Genomic DNA, 24917 nt, shown 5'->3' with positions numbered 1-24917 from the left:
CCTTTCTTCCCTTCAGGCAAGCCCAGTGAAAGCCCTATAATGGCTACCTGGAGATCACACACCTATTCTATCCATATCAATGTTGGTGAAGAAAACCCCATGTTTATATTGTTTCACAACACACAAAGTAGTGCAAACTGCACAACCAGGTTGTCAGGTCCCCATTTGCAAAAACAAAAGGTAGCTTCTACTCCTGGTATAACTACATGTGATACTCGTCAGTAAAAGGCACATGAGGACACAGAAGTGAAAGAAATGGAAAACAGGTCAATGGAAAGTACAAACATGTATTCACGAAATCAGGGTATGCTTTTCTGGGTAGGAATAGACCTCAGAACCTTGCGGACAAACTGAAGAGACAGTGCAAGCATACATTTTTCTCAAGGGCAACTATGTGTGTCTCGCAACCTTGGTTGTTCTGACTCCTTTGCAGATGCTCAGATTGCCCTTAGCTTTTTGGCCCAACACCTTTTTGTGTTTATCCTTCCATAATTTCCCTCATTGGCTTTCTTGGATTTGTCCTGTTTCTCACCACACGCTTACTAGTACCTGCTCCACCCCTGCTGGCTTCATACCTTCCAAGGTTTTAATTGCCTCTGGGTCCTGGTGCTAGTCATAGTTTATCAGTGATTTGCTCTAGGTAAGTGACATATATCTCAGGTAGGAGGTTTTAGATGTTTAAATTAACTTTTTGTGGCTAATATTGTATAATCATTGTGTCTGCTTATTCATTAGGAGGGCCATAGCTTAAGTCAGCTGTTCCAAGAAAAGTTAGTCCCACCATTACCATTTCTGCTTTCCCATTCTGGGGTATTCTAATAACCCTGTGTTCACATGAACCTGAAATAGTTTTTCATGTAAACACAGTGGCAGTGCGAACCCACCCTACTTTACTTCCCTCAGTAGTGTTGGAGTTTCTTGTGAGTCAAAGCATTTCCTTTCTATTCTTCTTCTCAAACACATCCAAACCAGCTCGTGAAGTTATCGAATAAAACTTTCCCTAGTAAGCCAAAGGCACATTTAACTAAGGGAAAGATCTACAGTGGCTCTAGTAAGAAATATGCCCATTTCAGAGATGTGTAAAGCTGCTACGTGGAGATCAATACATACTTTTACAACACATCATTTTTTGGATTCAGATCGGAGAGCTAATGCCCAAGTGGGCCAGGCCTTTTTGAAGTATCTTTTTGGATGATATTGAGAACTGTTTATATACTTCGCTTGAGCTTGCTATTATATTCATTTTCCAGTGACTATTGATTAGAATACCCTGGAGGAGAAGAAACTGATTCTTACCTATAATTGTGGTTCTCTTCCAGGAGAATCACCATCAAAGTCATAAGCAACCCACCCTCCTTGCCGGACAAGAGGTCATTCAGAGGTTTCACATTTGCGCAGAATTTTGTTATTTGCGTAAAAATTAACTGACCTAACTGTCACCTCTGGGGCATGATGGGATGCAGTAGGAATGGTTGAAAAGCACAGTGCTAGTTTTCACTGCTTTTTAACAAAGGGCATTGGGACCGACACATGGGTGGGATAGTTAAGTGCAGAATGTCTTTTATGAGGATTCCCCTGAAGAGACCTAGGATTTCAGGTTAAAAAAATCCTTCTGCTTAATCCAATGTATTCATACATAGATAAATCAAACTGCTTCACTGGTATGGTTAAAAGTGGCACACCACTGTCTTTCATATACACATGCTTGCATGTATACACATGCCACATAAGTAAGCACACCACCGCATATGACCTCCCAGTGGAACAGAGTAGACACATTTTAACATTTTACCATCCATATTTTTGCTCTAATATAACCACACCAGCATTTAAGGAGAGGTATGGCAGCTCAGTCTGTATTTCACCCAAGAGACAAATATTTTGGGAATGCCAAAAACAGCCTGGTAGTGACACACTCTTCTACAGCATTGAAGAATTGTGCACACCTGTTCTCACTACTCATTCTGGAGAACTATTGTTACATGTAAGTAACTTTTTCTTTTGTGGTTTCTTATATAGTTCAAGAGTGAGCCTCTGAGAAAGCTGTATTATGTGGATATGTTGGCCTTTGTAAATAAATAATAACATGCTAATTTCCTCCTCAGTTATTTGGAGCTCTGCTTCATGGATGTTGCACCCACCTGACCTACCTCAACCTCACCCGAAATGCCTTCTCTCATAAGTAGGTATTCAGATTTATACTCTTTCATTTGTATAAGGTGTCCACTGTGTTTTATAAAAATGTTCTCACAGAAGTTTGTGTGAACACTTGAAAAGATCATTTCCCATGTGGCGTTGACCGACACAATAATGAGAATGGGACTTTTTAAGGAAGGATAACCTGAAAATGTTATGTTGACCAATTCGTTTGAAAATGTATCCTATTTACTAACTAGTACTTCAAAATACATAAAACAGCAGCCCTGTAAGTGCCTTTATCATTAAATAAGTTCAAAAGCAAATATTTTAGTGTCCTAGTTTCAGCTAATCAGGAGCAGTTCAGCAGTCCTACACAACTGGTATGATGGTGTAACAGTTCATTTACCAATTTACGTGCGTAATGATACTTTTAGAGCAATCTTGGCAATACACCATCAGGGATTTACCTCAACATACCCAATAATATCTTGTAGAAAAAGTATTGTTTGAACGATTCACAGAAAATAAACAACTAAATTGCCTCTTGAACCCTGATACATAATGTGGCTGTATATTCTTGTATTGTACTCACTGAGCACTATTCACAAAGGGTAAATGTATTCATGTAACTATACTCACATGTAATTCTGCTGCTGTACCAGGTGATAACTACACTTTTTTGCTATTCACCATTTCTGATTGTAAAGTGACTCCTAGGTGCAGACTTGCATGTCTTCACCATCTGTTGGAGCCTCCTACACCAGAAATTTTCAGTACAAAGTTAATGCTTGTAACTTTTTATAAGTAGACAGAGACCACCACCACCATGACAAAAGTGTACCTAACGGAAAGTAAAGGGAAAATTTGCATTTAAATTTACTAAGCCTATGTGTAGAAATAATTGTAATTATTTAACACAGTATAGTTTGTGAACAGCAATGAGCTTACTCTTTTGTGTGTGTGTGTGGGGGGGGTGTTTGCATTTGGATGCTGCTCTCTAAACCACTCTCATTGAGGTATAAGCATTCCCAATTTTCCAGTCACTCCCCATGTCCTGCCTAGGTTTACTGCTAAAAGGCAGACATGTGTGTGGAGATCTTTGCAGATGTGGTGGAGACCTCTGCACAGAAATTATAGGAATGAGGGAAGCAGAGGTCTCTGCTCATAGGTTAGTGAATAGCATTTTTAGGCAGGTGAATTACTTCACATATACAAGTAATACAAATTGAAATTTGAGTCTTATGCTGTATTCATTGAAAGGGTGAATTTGGCATTTAATGTTCATAAAATGTCTTTGTATTTCTTTGCATTAAGAATATTGGAAAAGACATGGCTTTAGGTCTCAGTAGTGACTACTTATCACAATGTACACATGTGTTTTGATTAGTGGATGTAAAAAGTGTTTTTTAACAAATTCATCTTTTGACATATGTTTATCTTCTGATTGCAGGAAAGGAAAGGATGCCCTCCCTTCTTTCAGACAGTTTTTTAGCAGTACATTTTCCCTTGCTCACGTTAGTCTGTCTGGGATCAAACTACCACTGGATGCCTTAAGGTATAGTACATACATCAGATGAATAAAGTCTTCTGGTAGGGAAATTAAAAAATGTCTTAGTCCTCGTTACTTGATTGATTTATATACATGTATTTCCATCTCAACAACATAGCATGCTGTTGAAATCTTCCCTATCGGTGGGAATATGTTATGACTGAAAGTAAGTCTTCGTTATTTCTAAATTCACATTGTTGTTTGGGTGGATACTAGTGAGGTGAGGTGACTTCCTCAACCAATCCTCTTATAAAGTCTCCAGATGCCTTGTTAGGTCTGGCTTGATGGTCGGCTGCTGCCAGACCTTATGTGACCAACTAAAAAGAGCTTTCAGAGTATGCTGAGAGAGAGGCTTAGCCCAACCCACAAGTTGATTGCTCTGACTACAAGATTTGATTGAGCTAAAATTAGGTGTTTTCCACTGAAAAAATTGCTTACATTCCACTTATTGTCTTGTGGCAAAGCCTATACTCAATACAGCAGCACGGATGTGGCTAACGTGGTAAGCCAGTTACCATGGCTTTAGGCTTGATCTGTCTATTATGAAATGTTATGATAATGGCAGTAGATCAAGTGCATTTTTAGTGAAAAGCATATGTTGCATCAATACCTTTAAGGGTTAATTGTTATACCTTCTAACCAGGTGTAATGTGCCTACTCTCCCTCTTCAAACAGTTTGAAACTGAATTAACCTTAATTGGCATATTTTACTTTCCTATAGGGCTATAGTTCATGGTGTAGAAATACATCCATGGCATGTAAAGTTAAATTCCACTTGCAGCCTGCAGCACTGATTCTGCCATCCACTGTAGTGACACACAAAACATCACTTCAGGCCTACTTTGTATATTCTAAATTCAGCAGCCTAAAACCTGATGTACACTCCTCTCAAAATAACCCTTTCTGATGGGTGGGAAACTCTTTTTCTATAGTAATAAGTCACCTCTAAGTACGCATTGTCGCCCACAGGGTAGGGTGCCTGATATTTAAATGTGGAACATATACAAAATAAAACAGTAATGTTTCTCCAATGACTAGGAGCCAAAAGTAATTTTCACTGGCAGGAATGTAGCTGAATCCTAGTACATGTAAAAGTATAAGTTAGAAACTTTAACTTTTGACAGGAAATGGCTATAAAAGTAATTCCTGGCCTATTTTCCATATTTATTAAAAGTCTGATTCATTGTTGAAGTTACACTTTCAATAAATATTTAGAAAAAATTGGCTTTTAGAAAGCTTTTTTCTCTTCCTGAAGGCTATTTTGCAGTAGCTCTCCAGCAGCTTTCCAGCCAGTGCTAGCCCTCAATGAGGTGCGAAAACTTCTCCCAGAGCAGGAACAATGGCTTGAGTGTGGGGATGGGTTTTTCGTCTTTTTGCAGGAAGACCAGTGGGGTGGACCCCTAGGTTCAATAACTTGTAAAGGAGCCTGCCCCATCGCTAGTAAATTTAAGGTGAGATCTGCAGAAGGCAGCCCTTTGCCCCCAGTCAGTTATTCACCAAATCTACACAGAGAACCAGTTTTGAGTGACCACTGAGGAGGGAAGTCCTCCTTTCCTTGGCCACACCTCTGGGTGTGCACAAAGGCAATGTGCAAGGGAGGACCAGTTACTCCATCTTGAATTTTAGGGGTCTAGTGCTCTGTGGGATTGTTTGCAGTAGGTAAACAAGAACTGCTGCAAAAGTAGGTAGGGTCATCCCTTAATACGTTTACCTCATTGGTTAGGGAGGGACCAGAAGTGACTCCCACCCTCTAGTTGGTGCTTACTATAAATGTGTTACCCCAAGGCACCCACTGTCACAGTGGCCACTTCCTCAGGATCTGCACAATGTCTTTTAGGGCCTACCTCCGGCACCTCCAACTTAGTATGCCATTATAGGACTGAGTAGTGGAGTGGCCAGGTCAGGGAAGAATGTGGGAAGGGAAGGGAACAACGGGGAAGGAGATATGTAAGACAAAATGGTTAGTGTAGAACAAGAATTAACAACACAAATTGCTTTGCCAACCAGCTTTGTAGTGCCTTTCTCTGTGTTACAATAATAATGTCCATTATGTCTTCAGCTTTGTGCCAGAATACTTATTATATCCTCTGTGTTGCACTTATAATACTTGATTCATTCTTAGTGTTGCCATTATGGAACACTGTGCTGAATTCAATATGATGAACTACTCACATCAAACAAATGTCACACGAGCTACCAAACCAGCCTTGAAATACTACAAGAAGTTCACTCACTGGACTCTAAGTACTTTAACTTTACTATGTAGCATTTTTCATATAAGCATCATGCATAATCACACATGAGGTTTCTTCAGTAACAATTAAAACTAGCCCCATGCATGTAATAATGACAGCAGATGACGGAATGGAGCGTTTTGTTTGAGGAGCTACTCCTCCTTCAATACTCGCCCGGGCACCCTCTTGTTCACCCAGAGTGTCATGTTCGGTACTCTGTTCACTTCTGGAAACAACCAAAGGTTCGACAGGAGCGCTGATAGCATCATCTTTAGTGTGTTCAACCTCATCAACCCAGTCAAACTTACTCACTTGTGCCTGCTTGTCTAAGGCACGTTCCACTTCAACATGCCCTTTAAATAAAGCAATTCTGTTGGCATTCCATATCTTTCCATCACTCAAAAGTGCAGAATTACACAGAATTTGAATTAAAGTGAAAGAGGCAGAATACTTGCTCTCCCCCTTGTGTACCAACCTACCTTTCTTGGCTTTGACAGTGTCGCCAACCTGTAATTAACTCTCCTCCCTTTGTTAGCGCCGGCATGTTTCCCAACCATGTAACTTTGACTGGCCTCGAGAGATTACCTAACTCCCTCAACAGACCAGGAGATAATCTTTGTGCAATTAAGCCATCCCATGTTATCTTTGGTGTGGGGAGATCTTCCCCTCATGAGTTCAAATGGTGAATCCCCAATAGACTGACACTTGGTGATTCTGTATGCACAAACCATTTTCCTCAATTTATCCTTCCAATCTTTTCCATTGCTGTACGATAACTCAGTAACGCCTTTAATAACTCTGTTGAAGCGCTCAACGCTTCCGTTGCCTTCTGGGTGATAAAGAGAGGTTGTCCTATGTACAATGCTAGTGTCACGTATACATTTCTTGTACATTCCCCCACAAACTGTCCACCGTTGTCAGATACTAAATCTTCAGGGAGACCTTCCCTTGCGAAAACTTCCCCCAAGAAACACAACAAATTCTCGGAATCAGCTTTCTCTACAATCTTGTACTCTGGCCATTTAGAGAAATGGTCTATTATCATAAAAATGTACTTCTGCATTCCGTCTATAGTTTTAACAGAACCAAATATGTTCACTCCAATCCTTTTCCATGGCATGTTGGGGACTACAATGGGATGTAAGATTGGCTTACAAGTGACTAAACTCTTATCAGAGTTTGCACATTCAACACAGTCACGGACCACTCTTTGGATGTCCCCGTCAGCACCTGGCCACCAGTAGGATTGTTTAATTCTGCACCTGGTTTTAACAATCCCCAAGTGTCCTTCGTGAGAAAGGTTAATAATTTTTTCACAAAAGACTTTTGGTGGCACTAACCTACCACCCCTGAGTAAGAGATCATTCTCAAAGGAAAGTTTGTTCCTCACCTCCCAAAATGGAAGTAAAACCTTGTGTAAACTAGATTTCTCCGGCCAACCTTGTATGATATATTTGCTCACCACCTATAACTCTTCATCCAGGGAAATATTGTTAACCCAGTCATCATACTTGCTAGCTCATTGCTAAAGATGCTTGCCACAAACCAATGGTCCCATTCACTACTAGTGTCCTCACAAACAGGTGGGGGGCACCTGCTCAGGAAATCTGCAATTCTATTGCAAATGCCAGGGACATACACTACATCATAAACAAAATCAAACTATTGTGCAGAGAAATGGGAAGTTCTGGGGGGAAACGTTATTTAAACCATGCGATGTGATAACTTGTAAGTGGTTTGTGGTTGGTTCTTAATGTAACACATGTTCCTCACACAAATTGCCTAATGTGTTTAAGTCCCCACAAGCAACCAAGAGCCTCCCTTTCAATAATGGAATATTTTTCTTCTGTGGCTGTAAGTGCTCTGGAGGCAAACGCAACTACGCACTCAGTTCCATTACCTTACATTTGAGATAAAACAGCACCAAGGCCTCTTCCACTCGCATGGGTAGTGATGAAACTTTTAAGTTTGGGATCGAAGCCTTGGAGTGCTGGTAGGGAGCACATATCTTTTTTTATGTTATCCATACATGACTGGCATACTTTAGACCAATGAAAAACATTCCCTTTTTTGAGCATTTGTCTGATACAATACACTTTCTCTGAAAAATTGCACACAAATTTAGAATAAAATTCTGCCAGGCCTATGAAGGACCTGCCCTCTTCTTTGTTTTGTGGTGTGGGAGCATTTTTTATGGCATCTACAAGCTCAGACTTAGGGCGGATACCAGATGCGCTTATCTTATGTCCAAGGTAAGTTACACTTTTCCTGGCTTTTTTACATTTGGATTTTTCAGCCGTAAAACCTTTTTTTCCTAACATTTGTTAAACTTTAATAAAAACCATTATTGTCTGTCTTTCCCCATAATGAGGATATCATCCTGGAAAAATAGTAAGTTTTTCATATCCTTGAAAATGAGGTGCATGATGCGTTGAAATGTAGCAGCAGCTGATGCCAACCCGAAAGGAACTTGCTTAAACTGGAAACTACCAATCGGGGTAACAAAAGCAGTGAGATGCTTACTTTCCTCCTGGAGGGGAACCTGATGATATGCAGACTATTGTGGAAACCATACCATGTACTTAGTAGCTGGAAGTAATTCCGATATTCAAGGAAGGGGGAATGTGTCTATAAAAATATTTTCGTTAAGTTCCCTCAAGTCCACACACAAGCAGACCTTGCCGTTGCCCTTGCATGCAACGACAAGCGGGGCTACCCAGTCAGAAGATTCTACACATTCGATTATACCATTGTCCATCAGTTTACGAATTGTTTCCACTACTTTGTCTTTAACTCCCAAAGGGATGTTCCTGACCTTATGAATGCACGGTTTAGCATTGTCCTTAAGGATTATTTTATGAGAAAACCCCTTAAGTTCACCAATGCCCTCAGAGAAAACACTGGGAAACTTTGTAGCAAACTCCTCACATAGGTCTCCATGTACAGGATCCACACTCAAAACGGGATCTTGACAATTGGGATCTAAACGTTTCCCGAGCTCACCTTGGTCCCACCAACCTAACACACATGGTCCAGCCAAAGATACGTACAGCTTACAAACAGCCTGTCTCCCTTTGAACTCAAAAGCGAAATTGCAAAAGCCTAGGAGTTCTATAGGTTCTCCCGTATAGCTTACAGGATGCACATCAGGGTTTTGCAGTTCAGGACCAATTATAGTACTAAATAGTTCATCCCATCTCTTTCTGTTGACAATGGTATAGGGTGACCTAGTGTCAGCCATTAAGGTCACTTGTACTTCACCCACTAATATCTCACACACTGTTTTTTTCCTTTGTTTACCACAAGCAATGCTTGCATTATCATGTATGCAAAAAACCTTATTATCTTCACCATCAGAGTCAGCACTCTCATCCTCATGTTCGTACTCATCTACAATACATTTTATAGATTTGGATTTGCGACACGCACAAGCAAAATGACCAGACATTTTACAATAAGCACATTTTTTACCTAGAGCTGGACATTTCTTATCATTAGCAAGATGTGAGGATCTCCCATAACAGTAACACTCCCCGAAATGTCAGAGAACTTCTCTGTGCGGTCTTTGTTTCTGCCTTTTTCTTTAACAGAGTGTTTATCTTTTTTTGTTTTTATCTGTTCAGGATGGGCATAGGCTGGGCCCGATTCACAGAATGAATTTAAGACTAAATCCTAAACTTACTACTATTTGGTATTCACAGAATGCACTTACTACTTTCGGGATTCACAGAGTGAACTTACTACTTTCGGGATTCACAGAATAAACTTACTACTTTCGGTATTCACAGAATAGATTTAAGACTACTAACTCTAAGTCCGAAATCGGGGAGTAAATTACGGCCCGGAGGCGGAGCTTCCGGCTTGGGGGCGGAGCTTGCGGCCCGGAGGCGGAGCTTCCGGCCCGGAGGCGGAGCTTCCGGCTCGGAGGTGGGGATTTTTGCCATGCTGAAATCTCCAACTCTGGGCCGCAAGCTCCGACTCCGGGCCGGAAGCTCCGCCTCTGGGCCGCAAGCTCCGCCTCCGGGCCGCAAGCTCCGCCTCCGGGCCGCAAGCTCCGCCCCCAAGCCGGAAGCTCCGCCTCCGGGCCGTAATTTACTCCCCGATTTCGGACTTAGAGTTAGTAGTCTTAAATCTATTCTGTGAATACCGAAAGTAGTAAGTTTATTCTGTGAATCCCGAAAGTAGTAAGTTCACTCTGTAAATCCCGGAAGTAGTAAGTGCATTCTGTGAATACCAAATAGTAGTAAGTTTAGGATTTAGTCTTAAGTTCATTCTGTGAATCGGGCCCTTAGTTTTTATGATCTTTAGCATTTCATCCCCATTATCCATTTTGGTCTTAGCAATGACAGTTTTGGCCCATCTAGAAGTCAGGTCGGCTTTACTGATGATGGCAGTAATTTCCCGTAAGCTTGCATCACCATTAATCCAGAGTTTATCCTAAAGGTTTTGGTTGTTGCAGTGCATAATTAATTGGTCACAAATTAATTCTTCCTCAATGACGCCAAACTTGCAGGATAAGGCTAATCTTCTGAGAGAAGCAATATAATCCTCTACCTTCTCATATAGTTCCTATTTCCTATGGTAAAAATTGAACCTGTGCTCAGCTTTACACACAGTAGGCGCAAAGTATGCATTAAGATCTGCGATGGCTTGAGTGAACACATTCACTTCACTTCCAGCTAAGGTCTGTTTTTCGATCTTATTGTAAACTCTTAAACCCCCTGGACCTAAACAATGTAACAGGATTTTTTTTCCTTTCTGGTGACAATTCTTTACTTTCAAATGTATCCAAGTAATTTATCAAATAATCCTTCCATTCTTCCCATCTCTGGCTTGAGACTTCACAATCTTTTACCATGAATTGTTGTGGAGCAGGTAAATTCATGGTGGCCATTGCCATGGTAAGGAATAATCTTGTAAAGATGATGGGTATAAATGAGAAAAAATAAAACTAAAGAATAGGAAGGATTAATAAAAGGTAGCTTGGTTGATACGCAGTGTGCGTATCACTGTTGAAAGTCAAGTTCCAGATGTCGCTGATAAAATCAGAGTTGAAACGCATGTTGTGCAGAGTAAACAAATTCTCACTGATGCAGGCACTTTATTGAAAGAAGTGCATCAAACTCTCGCCGGTGTAGACACTTCCTTGAGTAAGTGCATCAAAATGGCTGCACGTATTGTCACCTTTCGTGAACCCCATAATGACTAGCTTAAGTGCAGACACGTTGTCACAACGCCGCGTATGGAGTCACACTCCCGACGTCAGCAGGAGAGTGAACACTGAACGGCGAGGCTGCTTCTAGGAAATGTCGGCTCAAGTGCAGAACACTGCCGCCGCTCAAAAGATGCGGCCGAAGAGCAGTTTCTCCAATAGTTCCCATAGTGCCCAGTACAAGGTATTTCCTCAGGCAATTCCATACAAGGTAGCCATGAAAGAAATAGTACCTTCTATGTAGATTGCAGTCGTCTCACGCTTGTGTCGAAGTGGAGTTGCTCGTATTTTCTCCAGTTCCGGTCACGGAATTTCATATATAAGATTTGTAGAAAATTGCTTTTTTTTTAGCTGCGTGGGTTCGTGGGGTTAAAGTATCTTATTGCCATTGTTACAAAGAATGACGGTCCAAACCTAGTGTTGGTCGTAGCTTCTTTATTCTTTACTTAAACTCCCAAGGCAGCAAGGTAGAACAGATGCAACCACCAGCAGGCAGCTCCTTTCCCATAATGCCTCCCCCAGCCTTCTAGAATCTCTACAATCTCTGGGGTGGTTTGAGCACATGCTGGATCACCAACACAACAGCTCTTCTACTTCAAGGTAGATTACTTTGGGTGTCCTTGCTGCCCACAGGTCTGTTAAAGATCCTGGAAGAAGCACAGATGACAAAGAAGACTTACAGAACAGAGAGATCAGGAGCAGCAGGATTCTTCCTTGATGCAGTCTTGGTTCTAGACAAAGCCCAGCGAAGTTCAAGTGTCCAGACGGTCGAAGAGTGTTGTGGTTTCCAGCTTGAGGCTTGTCCCACAATGACCCATCCACAGGTAAGCCCTTTTATACCCTATGAAAGGGGTTAGGATAACTTAGGAGCCCCTCCCAGAGGAGGAGCTGGGCAGAGGGGAGGATACTCCCATGTCCTTTGTTTAATTTAATTTCATGCCAGAGCGGGAGCCAAGGTCTCCTGGAACTGGCTCAAAGCAGAGTATGCAATGAGGGCACCAAATGTGTCCTTCAAAGCAGTCTGGTGGCCCTGGCAAGCACCCCCACAGCAGCCCAATACACTAAGTCCTGTCTGGAAGGAAACCTATTGTTATATCTTCCCCTGCTCGAGCTCAGCTCAGCAGCAGGAGGGCAGAATGGTAATTCTCACAAAGAGAATCTTGATTTCATTAAAGACAACAGAGGCAAACATTATGCAATAACCTTTATTGCTGCCCCAACTTGCAGCCCTTTGTAAGAACATGTATTACATCATGAATAAAAGCATTCTATTAAGACTTTAAAAACAACATATAACGTCATGGTAACTAGGCATCATCCTCTTAAGGCTGTGACGAAAAAGTTAATCCCATTAGTGTTATTCTGAAGTATTCTGGGTAATTCCAAGTATATAGGTTTCACATTGATGAGTTCTCTGGAAAACAATTGAAGAGAAAAAAGCTGTTACCAACTTATAAGAAAATAGCAATTAGGTCAGCATAACAAGATTGTAAATGAGAGTTGTACAAAAAAGCTTTGTTGGAAACTTGTGCACATGCAACAAGACATTTATAATAGCTAAATGTAGTATTTTGAAGATAGATAACGGATTCAGGTTGAATTGAAGTTGAAGATGTATTCATGTAAAGAGATCTCATCCAGCAGGGCTGGGCTCAAGCACCAACTGACACTCAGCCCCATAGTTACCACGTCCTACCCACAGGCTCTCATGACATATATACAATCTACAGTTAAATAGGAAAGGGGAGGTACAATGCTAGCAAGGATACAAGAATCAAGAAGTGGTATTGATATACCACACACCTCCCTTCCTTCATAAACAAAATACAAACTAAAACAATTAACATAAGTGCATAAATGAACTAAGCATAATCATCCAGATAGCCAGGACGTTTGACCATCCTAGACGATCGTCTAACAATATCTGCACCATTGGTGTTTTATTCATTTTCAGCAAGAATTATCAATTTTACCTCTTACAACTACAACTTTATTAAGATTCCAAATACGATGGTCCTGTGTCTGAACAGCATTGCAGTAAATTGTACTTGGAAGAACAGCCAATGAGACCAGGACGATTGATCATGACCCAATCTCCCACTTTCACCACCACTTTCTTCACAGCTTTTCTCATATCAAAATAATTTTTCCTTTCAATATCATTTAGCTCTTCCCTCAGTTGAACATTGCTACCAACACATACAGATTATTTTCCCTTTGAAAGTTCATACTTGTTGACCCAAGTAGTTTCAAGAGAAGTAATAGGCACTGTACCACGAAATAAGAGAAAGGGAGTTTTTCCAGTAGTACCACGAGGAGTCATCCTACATTCTTCAACCTGCTCAAGTACTTCTCCTTTCCATTCTAAAGACAACAACTTTGCTAATACAATAGTTTCTTTAACTACTCTATTAAATCTCTCAATCATTCCATTTGATTCAGGATGATAGAGAGAACACGTTTTGTGAACTATGCCTTTTGCAGATAAAAATCCTCCATCTCCTTTGAAACCATTTGGACACCATTGTCAGTTAAAATGTTTCAGGCACACCTTCCTTTGAAAACAATTCTTTAAGACACTTGATAACATGTGCCGAATCAATCACAGATGTAACAAAAACCTCCGGCCATCGAGAATACATGTCGACAATGACCAACAAAAACATCTGTAAACCATTACTGTGCACTGAACCTAAAATGCCTAACGCAATGTCTTGCCAGGGACATGAGGGACGCCTTCTAACAATCATGGCTGCACTCGCTGACATTTAGATTTATCACTCATGGTACAAGGAAGACAATCTTGCACCATGAACTTCACCAGTTTGTCCATTCCAGGCCACCAGTACGACATTCGCAGCCTTTCCTTGGTTTTGGTAATTCACACATGAGTTGTATGAGCTAAATCTACTAATTCCTTTCTGAGACTATTTGGCGGAATCAACCTTGTGCCACGAAACAACAACCCATTCTCAACAGACAACTTATCACATAGAAGCCAAAAGGGTCGTATGCAGTCTGTTCTGACCTTTACACCAGAGCAACACATATGCATAAGAGACATTGCATCAATAAGTGTAGAATCAATAGACAACTCCTCTTGCCACCTTTCTTCAGATATGATACTGTTGTCTAACACACATACCCAATCATTATCTGCATCCATCTCATCTTCCAACATAGATTCTTTGGGAGTTAGGCGTGAGAGCACATCCACAACACCATTATCAATGCCAGGAATGTACTTCAGAGAAAAATTATACACTTGAAATCCTATGACCCATTTGGTGATCCTACTAGAAGTCAAATCAAGACCTTTCTTGTTAAAAATTTCAATTAGTGGTTTATGATCAGTCCTAACTTCAAAATCTGTCCTCCACAAAAATGTCTTTAACTTCTTAATAGCCCAGAATACTGCAAGAGACTCCCTTTCCACCACTGAATAACGAGTTTCAGTATCTCTTAAACTCTGAGAAACAAACATAATAGTTTGCATACCAGAAGAATTATACTGTTGTAGAAGAGCACCCAAACCTTTTTCACTTGCATCAGTTGTCAGAATGGGCTTAATCTTAGGGTCACAGTTCTGAAGAGAAGGAGCTGCTCTTAAACTGTCTTTAATGCAAGTAAATTCCTTTTCACATAATTCTGAACAAACTAAATGTACACCCTTTCTCAACAAACATCTCATATTCGCGGTTAATTCAGCAAAGTTCTTAACAAATTTAGAGTAGTACTCTACCATGCCTAAACAATTTATTAATTCTTCATTGTTGGCAGGAGAACTCATGTTATTGATAGTGGGTATTAAATCACACTTGGGCTTAACTCCATTTCCTGTAATATTGTGCCCAAGACAGTATATCGAATCAGATCTAAACTTACATTTTTCCATCTTGATTGTGAGATTATAATTTTCTCAAAACATTCCTTAACCGTGCACCATGTTCATCAACATTATCACCAAAGATAAGAATGTCGTCCTCATAAATGCAAACCCCAACAAGATCTTTAAGAATATTCTCCATGGCACGTTGAAATACAGATGAGGCAGAAACTAGACCAAAGGGCATTCTGATAAACCTAAAAGTGCCAAACGGTGTTATGAATGCATTATAATTTCTACAAACTTTTTCTAACTCAATCTGATGGTACGCCGAGGTGAGAATGATGGTACTAATAACCTTTGCACCACCAAGAAGAACTAACAATTCAGTAATGTTAGGAAGAGGATATCTATCCACTACCGCACTTTTATTTAATTGACGAGACGCAAATCTCCATTAGGCTTCCTGGCAGCAACCACCGGAGCCATCCATTTTGTACCTCCATTTCATCAATTATACCACCATTCTTCGATTTAGAAATTTCTTTTTCATATCATCTTTGACTGATAGAGGTACATTTCTTACTGTACAACAAACAGGAACAGCATCATTCTTCAATTTAATTTTGGGCTAGTAACCCTTCAGACATCCTAATTCCTGCTTGAAAACTTCAGGAAATTCTTTCCTAAGATCGTTCAAGAAATCATTCTCTACAAATTTCTCCACTGAACATAACCTATCTTTGATCTGAATTGGAGGGTCACAGTTAGGGTCCAAGAACACACCTAAATCACCCTGATGAAGCCAACTGATAATGCTATCACCTTTTTTAGATACATACACTTTTCCTGATACCAGGCTATTTTTATATTCAATTAGTCCAATGTCAGGTTTCATAAGAACAATCTTGTCCTTTAATTTAGTCAGATAAAATTCGTTAGAAACAATTGTGATTTTTGCCCGTGAATCAAATACAACAGCTGTGGTTTCCCCTTCAACAGTAATACTATCGAAAGGACATGACCTTTTACTTACTGCATTTTTTTACTTTTATTACAACTTGTCTAAATTCAAAATTTTCAGAGGTTGCTTCTGAATTTTCATTTTCAAACACTTCTACCCTTTTCACCCTAGGCTCGATTTTGTTCCTGCAAGATATCAAAAAATGACCCATCATTTTGCACTTACTGCAGGTTTAACCCAATGCAGGACATCTTTTATCATTAGTGAGATGACCAACCCTAGCACATCTAAAACATTTATATTCCATAACGCTCCCTTTGACCATTCCTTGGTAATGATAGGTTTGACCTTTTCTTTGTCAACTCATTTAGAATTTTTGTCTCCAACAATTTGAGTATTTTCTTTGACGACCTATATCTTGAGATCCGTGTCACTTTCTTTTTTTATTACAGCCACACATTTCATAGAATGTTCAATTCTTTTTGCAACAGAAAGGACTTCATCTAAGTTTGGCTCATCTCCTAACCAAAGTTCTCTCTTACCTTTTCCATATTACATCCAAACATAAATTGGTCGCGGATGGGTTCTTCAGCTAAATTCTCAAATTTTCAAGATGAAGTAAGTTTTCTTAATTCAGTCACATAACCCTCTACAGTCTCATCATTCCTTTGAGTTCTTTTTGCAAAGTGCTACCTTTCTAAAATGGTGCTAACTTTAGGTAGATCGTATTTATCAAGTTTATGCAGATCTCATAATCATTTAAATCTCTTGCTTCAGCTGGAGATAACTCTGGAAGGTGATCAAATACATCTTGACCCACTGAGCCTAAACAATGTAATAATAATTAACGTTTCCTCTCAGAGCTGAGAGAAGACCCACAAACTCTAGCATACCTCTCAAATACATTTTTCCATTTCTTCCATTTTATAGGTGGATATCAAGGGCTGGACAAAACAAATAGTGCTGCTGTGTTTGCATCTTACTTACGATGACATAGGAGAGAATCAAATATACACAGTAAAATATAATAATAACTATTAAGTTGGTTAGAAACTAATATTTAATAAATAAAATTATGTATTATAAAACCATAAGACAATCAAATTAATTAATAAAAGTGGAACCTACTACACAGAAAATACAATCTTTGAATTATTAGGAATACCCAGGTTCACTTGTATAAGAGATAATGCAATGAATTGTTGTGCACATAAGCACAAGAGCGCAAATAAAATGAATGAGTCAAGCAATAGTGGAATGAAGTTTATAACACACAATGCTGTGCGTGTCAGCGCCAACAATTGATAAAGTATTGCTGAACAAAGCTGTGCGTGTCAGCGCATATTAATAATTTGTTGAAATAAGCTGTGCACGTCAGCGCGTAATTATACCTTGTTCAAGTAAGCTGTGCGCGTCAGCGCAACTAATAAAGATGACTAAATAAAGCTGTGTGTGTCAGCGTTAAAATATAAATAGAAGTGAAAATACCAAGCCGTGAGTGTCAGTGCAAAGTAATAGAAGCGTGACTCGCAGAAACCAAACAAGGCTGTGCGTGTCAGCGTATACGTGGAATGACATGTGTTGTAAAACTCCGGTTACAACGTGCACCCCCTTTGCTAAGATACGTTGCCACGCGTGACGACAGAAGCACGTTGATGCAGCACTGGACGCTACGCATGAATGGCGAGGAGAAGAGTGCTCGAAGGAGAAACGAACACCGTATTAATCGCTGCGTTCCAGTGATGAACAAAGGAAATCACCAACAGTGCGAGCCTGAAGTTACCATGACCACACAAAAATGGAATTATACAAGAAACAGCTTGCCGACAGGTATGAGCTCAAGCACTAGTGCGTGTTTAAATTTAAGCACACAATACACGTAGACTGACTACCTTTTCAAGTTCTAAATGACTGGATGTACACAAACTTGAAAAGCTGAATTACATTTTTCTAAAGTCACTAAGTTTGATGCTCACTAAACATACATGGCGGACAGGTAAACATATAAACATACGCACATTAACATCATGAGCATTGTTTTTCCTTTTTGTTTAACACAACAATACATAAGCCAAATTAATAACAAAATCCTATATACATTGCAGCCTTGCCAGTATATTTTAAATGAACTTTGTAAGTCCCGCCATTGAGTAGAAGGGTTCCAGATTTTCATACCTCTGTTGCGACACTGTCTGCCTTTCCGTTTGTAAATGGCTATCTGGATATTATGCACAGCTAGCCACTGTTGGAAAGAGGGTGCTAACGGATCGAGCCAAGCAGAGGCTAGGCTTAGCCGAAAGACAGCCATCGCTACAAATATGAACTCGTGGCCAATTCCAAGGTTGTCAGGATCGTCTGCCTCAAGTACCATTGCCTCATTTGACAGAGTAACCTCTCTATGGAGAACAGCTGATAAGAACCTCTCTAGGGGCCCGATTCACAGAATGAACTTAAGACTAAATCCTAAACTTACTACTATTTGGTATTCACAGAATGCACTTACTACTTTCGGGATTCACAGAGTGAACTTACTACTTTCGGGATTCACAGAATAAACTTACTACTTTCGGTATTCACAGAATAGATTTAAGACTACTAACTCTAAGTCCGAAATCGGGGAGTAAATTCCGGCCCGGGGGCAGAGCTTATGGCCCGGAGGCGGAGCTTACGGCCTGGAGGCGGAGCTTCCGGCCCGGAGGCGGAGCTTCCGGCTCAGAGGTGGGGATTTCTGCCATGCTGAAATCTCCAACTCTGGGCCGCAAGCTCCGACTCCGGGCCGGAAGCTCCGCCTCCGGTCCGTAAGCTCCGCCTCCGGGCCGTAAGCTCCGCCTCCGGGCCGTAAGCTCCGCTCCCGGACCGGAATTTACTCCCCGATTTCGGACTTAGAGTTAGTAGTCTTAAATCTATTCTGTGAATACCGAAAGTAGTAAGTTTATTCTGTGAATCCCGAAAGTAGTAAGTTCACTCTGTGAATCCCGAAAGTAGTAAGTGCATTCTGTGAATACCAAATAGTAGTAAATTTAGGATTTAGTCTAAAGTTCATTCTGTGAATCGGGCCCTATGTCTTGTATTAAGGGAATTAACCCAGGGCATGAGGCAAAGATATGTATGTAATCGGCTTCAAATAGGTTACATCTCGGGCAGCAGGTCCCTTTGCCGGTTCCCCATTTTGCAATCTTGTCAGGTGTGTAGTAGAGAAAGAAACAGGTTTTATAAAATTGTGCTTGAAGTTTAGTGGAAATAGGATAGTATGAGCTAACTGGCATGTATATAAAAAGCCTTCGTTTAAAATCCCAAGTTTGCTTTGCCATTTTAATGAGGTTTTATCTAGGTCATCCGGGAATATGGCCAGCAATAGCGCGTAAACTCCTCCTATAGTGTGATTTTTAGAGTGTATGATCATCTCTACTAGGGTAGATTTTTCCCCCAATGTCCTAGCCCCGGCTTATGAGCTACAAAAATCCTTGATTTGGAGATATTTAAAGAAATCCCACCAGTCTAAACTGTATTCATCCCTCAGAGCTTCAAAAGATTCAATACCCTGTATTGTAAACATATCCCCTAATTGTGTTATTCCTAATCTGTGCCATTTATTTACACAACTGTCTTTCAAGACCATTGGTGGAAGAATTGGATTATTCAATATTGGAGTGTACTGTGTAATTTGTCCTATTCCAAATGTTTTCCTTACGGCCTTCCATACTTTAAAACAACTATAGAGAGTCTTAAATTTGACCTTATTATGATAGCTGTCATGCATATGCCTCCATAGATAGCCATAGCTAGAATTTCCCACAAGCAACTGGATAATCAATACTGTATGTTCCTCTGTGTTATCGCCCTCTTGTAGTAATTCCTTACTATACAGTAATATACATTACCAGTAGTATCTTCTTAGATTAGGAAGAGCTAGCCCGCCTCTATTTTTAGGAAGGGTGAGATATTTATATGCCCGTCGAGGTTGTGCATACGCCCATATAAAGCTTGAAAATGTATGTTCCATTGCGGTAAGCCACTGATTAGAAAATTCCAGGCAAATTGCCCTAAATAGATATAATATTTTTGGAAAAAACACCATTTTAATTGCGTTTGCCCTCCCAATGATGGATAGATGAAGATTATCTAGGCGTCGCAAATCCTTATGCATTGCGTTCAACATTGGCTTAACATTAATATCCACAACTTCCTCCAAGTTTGAGGAAATGGTGACGCTGAGTTCTGATGAGCAATCAAACCTCTTCAAATAGAGCAACATTTATTTACATTACAAATTCATTTCTCTGCAGTTTTCTTATAGATGGCCCCTGTGTTGAGATCTTGTTAAACTGCCGACTACCTCAGTATAGTATTTTGAAAATAGATACTGGAAACAGGTTGATTTGAAGACGAAGATTTATTCATGTAAAGAGATGTCATCCAGCAGGGCAGGGTCAAGCACTAACTGACACTCAGCCCCTTAGTTACCAAGACCTACCCATAGGCTCTTATGCCATATATACATTCTACAGTGACATAGGAACTAGGAGGTACAATGCTAGCAAGGATACAAGAATCAAGAAGTGGTATTGATATACCACACTAAAGTCATATTTAGATAACATCAGGATGTAATGTGTATATAGGTATATTTATTTTTACATTTTTCTACATGTATACCTCTATATAAAAGGCTTGTCTTTTGTTAACACATGTGTGGAGGGTGGGATAATGTTAGCCTCTGTTGTCTTTAATGAAATCAAGATTCTCTCTGTATGTTAATTGGAGAATTGCCATTTCATTACAATACCGGAGGCTACCATTATGCATGTTGAAAACTTCTTAATGTCACACTGCTCATGTGCTCCACCGGTATAAGGTCTAAAATGCAAAGGTAGGGGGCGTGGCCTGCAGCCAAAGAAGATGGCCGCACACTAGAGGAGCTGCAGTAGCAGATACATCTATCACACCCATAATCCGTCAATATCCGGCCCCAATGATGGCACCTACCGCTTTCTGTAGCTGGAGGGGAGCGATGGACTGCATCCGAACTCGGCAAAGATCTGCCCACAGGTGTTCCCTGGCCGCCGATTGGAGCTCGGGCCGCAAGTCCAGCACAGGGAAAATGGCGCCCGCCATGGCTGAGCTCTGCTGGTGAAACCTTGCACCAGACGAAGGCCCCTGGAAGCATTTGACGTGCGGTTACGGTGAGGAGCTGCGTCGGCTTGCTTGAGCGGGAGCAGCTGTACCCGCGACCTGCTTGGAGGTAGCCCCCACGTCCTGGGGCCGCATGCCTGCTATCTCCCGTGGCCGCAGGGTGGACTGACTTGTTCCTGGGTGCTGGTGACAGCGGGGCAGAGGAGTGCTGAGCGTGTCCAAGGTAGGAGCACTGCATCCGGCCCTGTGTACAGCTCTGAGAGTGTGAAGGCAGCGGTGCCCGGGGACGCCACTGGAAAGGCAGCGGTGCGGCTGGGTAGGTAAGACAGATGACTTATCTGAAGTGCCCCGGGCAGTGGGAGCCTGGGAGGCCTGGAGGCGAGTGTGATGGCCCGGTGCAGACACTACCAGGCGGGAGAATGTGTGACACGGGCGCGAGGCCCTGACTGACTCCCAGGAGCCTTGGGAAGCGAAGCCATTGCATAAGAGACTGGCATGATAGCGGCCCTGGGCATGGAAGTGTAATCTGCGGGGCATTAACGGCACTGGCTGGTGGTACGTGCCGCACGTCAAGACACATAACTGCAGGCCCATTGCGGCGGCCGCGGTAGAGTGACAGTAGGATCATCTATGGGCATTGGAGACCAGCACCTGGAGTGACAGGGGTGTGGGGGGTCGCCCCTACTGCAGTAGTGTGGATACTTCTGGTGGGCACAATTACTGAGGCCGGGTGAATTGTGTGGCAGAGCTAGCTGATTCCTGGGCTACAAGGAGACACCGGGAGCTGCATGTGGAAAGCGCCGGGACACTCTTTTAGAGTAGCCGTGCGCTATATAAACACAATATAACATAACATAACATAACTGTGTGTCTAGTGGCCCCCTCGGGGACATCAGGGTTTGACCTAAATTATGGTCTGCACGTGTAGCGCTGGCCTAGGGGGCGACGTGGGCCACCAGATTGCTGCCTCATCCAGAAGCCAGACGCGCTCCAGAGCCAGCGAGATCGGCGGGCACTGATTTGCACACCAAGAGGTGCGGCACCGGTCGCATCCCCGCGGGATATCAGACAGGCCTGAGAGAGTGAAATTGCAGGTCGGATTGAGCTTCGAGGCAGACTCCATGTCCATGGGTCGCAACAGACCACTGGTTCAGGGCCAGACAAACCAGATCGACAAATACATGGTCAACATGGGGAGGGAAGAAGACCACCAAGGCGGGAGCTAGCATTGCGAGGAGGTTGACGATGGGTCGAACCCATCGCTTAGAGACATCATTTTGGCCATCAAAGAGATGCGTGGCGCTGTTATAGAGATGCGTGGCACCATGGAACCCAAGTTGCAGAGGCGGAAAGTGGCATTGGCAACCTACAATCCAAAACAAAGATGTTTGAGGAGCAGGTGGTCATGCTTACGAAAAATCAGGTGGATATTGCCGCCCGCCTGGAAGATCAGGAGGGCCGGGCGCGGCGCAACAATATCCGCATCGTAGAAGTTCTGGAGGGCAGGGAGGGCCCGTCTATGGACTGCTTTGTGGAGGATCTCATCCTTAAACATCTTAAGCCGAAGCACCTATCTAACTTCTTCTCGGTGGAGAGAGCCCACCGGGTGCTGGGGGGGAAACCCAAGCTTGGTGCCCCTCCGCGCACCATCATTGCCCTGATTCTGAATGATAGAGACCGGGATGCCATCCTGCAGGCATCAAGGTTGTCTGGAGACCTGCACCTGGACGCCACGATTTGCTTCTTCCCAGATATTTTGCTCAATGTACAGCGTCAGCGAAGATCGTTTGAAGGTGTAAAGAGAGCCCTCAGAGATCAAGGGATAAAGTACATGATGCTATTCCTTGCACGACTCAAAGTTCTGGATGGCGAAAAGGCGTACTTTTTTTACTCACCGGCGATGCGCACGACTGGATGGAGGAATGGTGGACTGTGGGCCGCCAGAGTGATTCAAGAGGGTCAACCCACAACCGGCCTGGGCAAGGGATCCAGAACAGCAGCACCCAACCACGAGCGTCCCAACAGAACTAGCAGATACCTATTGAGTGACTATAGTGGCAGTGCCGACAGGGGGGCGCTCTGAGTATGGGTGGAAAGGGCAGGGCGGTTTGCCTCATGGGCCCTTGCCCCTTGCATGAAGTTTGGTGGGAGGATAAGTGACTGTTGACACATCTTAAGTTCTCAGTTCCGGGTTTGTATTGATGCTAATGGCGACCACTCAAAATCTACGGCACTAGTTCTTAGGGAGGGCGGGCACTAGTTTGATGGTATGGGGAGGGGAGGGTGGTCTGTGGTTTGGGATAGGAGGGGGGGTCGTCAATCATCATCCTGTCATTGGGTGTGCACTCTGTCCTTTAACAATGACTTCTTCTGCGGCTGCAGACTTATGCTAGAGAAATGCTGTTATGGTAAAACATTAAACAAAATCATGCATTAAGGTGTAAACCTGAGAGACAAAGAATAGCTATACTTAACTGTAGAGGAGCAGCCAATATAAGAGGATGATGCCTAGTTACCATGACGTTATATGTTGTTTATCAAGTTCTTAATGGAATGTTTTTATTCATGATATAATACATGTCCTTTAAAGGGCTGCATGTTGGGGCAGCAATAAAGGTTATTGTATAATGGTAGCCTCCGGTCTTGTGATGAAATTGTGTCTGTGGTCAGCAGCAGTACTAGCTTACTAGCAGACCCTGCAAGGCTGTTACGAGCAGTACTGGGGGCTTCCCGGAGGATCCCCCAGTGAATGGAGTCTTACCTCCACCACCGGTAACGGTGTTGGGGTATGATTCCAACATGTTTGATGCCAAACATGCCCAGGTTCGGCACAACCACTAGATAGTTAGCCAAGGCTTTATGACGTACGGTCCCTATATGTTTCCTAATGGCTTACCACAATTACAAAGCCTGGAAAATCAATTCCGGGATTTGTAGAGGTGTCCTGCTCTTGCAGGACAGCCTCACACTAATAACCCAGCACCCTGCTTTCAGGATTGAAAGGCCTTCCCTATGGGTGCCTTGTAGGTTTTAAGTGTAGTGACCTCAGATATAAGGAAACGTATATATGTAGTAAGTGGTGATAGCACCAGCTTACACAGGCTGCTATGGCACACAGTTTGAGTGGTCTCTCATGGGCGCCATAATAAATGCTTCAGCCCATGGGAGACCCATGTACCCATGCCCTGGGTACCTTGCTACCATATATAAGTGAATTAGAGGGTACACCAGTAGCCAATCGTGGAGGTACAGGTGTACTTACCATGACAGATTTTATGGAGGAAGCAAAGTGACTGAGGTCCTGATTAGCAGGATCCTAGTCAGACCAGTCAAAAAACATACTGACACCAGCAAAATATTGGGGTGACCAAGGGGTGACCATGAAAGCCGATCCTACTTTCCTACACAATGTGAGCGTGCTTAGCTGCAACAACCCTTACCGCTCAGAGTGCGGCCTGCTCTGTACTAAAACACTCGGTGTCCGGTTTTTTTAGGAAGCTTAAAGGCATTTACTTTGTGATATCTGTCACAGGGGTACATTCTTGGAATTTCACCAACCAAATTTAGTAAAACTACTGTGATACATGGTTGTAAACTTATTTAAAAATATAAATACATTTCTTGATCTATTACCACTTTAATAAAGAGCAGTAGGTAGGGACCTACTACTTATCTATATCTAAGGACCTAACACTGAACACAGCCAAAGTGTAGACAAAACTATATGGCTACCTTTTCATTCTCTGAAAACAGCCATTACCCAATTATATACTGGCTTGTCATTGCCATGTACCATGGTATACTGCAAAGTTATCAGGGGATACCATGGCCCAAAATATAACTAAGGCCTAGTTGTGTTA

The 24917-nt window shown here is 42.1% G+C and overlaps 1 protein-coding gene across 1 annotated transcript in view; it reads left to right on the top strand.

Moving 5' to 3' along the window:
• CARMIL3 (capping protein regulator and myosin 1 linker 3) overlaps positions 1 to 24917 on the top strand; it is a 1019681-nt gene that overhangs the window by 532053 nt on the left and 462711 nt on the right. Inside the window, exons 15-16 of the mRNA XM_078644900.1 lie at positions 2106 to 2182; positions 3590 to 3694. Coding sequence (XP_078501026.1) covers positions 2106 to 2182; positions 3590 to 3694 — 182 coding nt within the window. The remainder of the gene's footprint in view (positions 1 to 2105; positions 2183 to 3589; positions 3695 to 24917) is intronic.

Source organism: Lissotriton helveticus, chromosome 5_1 (genome assembly GCF_964261635.1).
Source record: "Lissotriton helveticus chromosome 5_1, aLisHel1.1, whole genome shotgun sequence".
Classification (NCBI taxonomy): Eukaryota; Metazoa; Chordata; class Amphibia; order Caudata; family Salamandridae; genus Lissotriton; species Lissotriton helveticus.
Note: the sequence above shows the minus strand (reverse complement) of the source record. Positions and strands in the feature narration are given on the sequence as shown.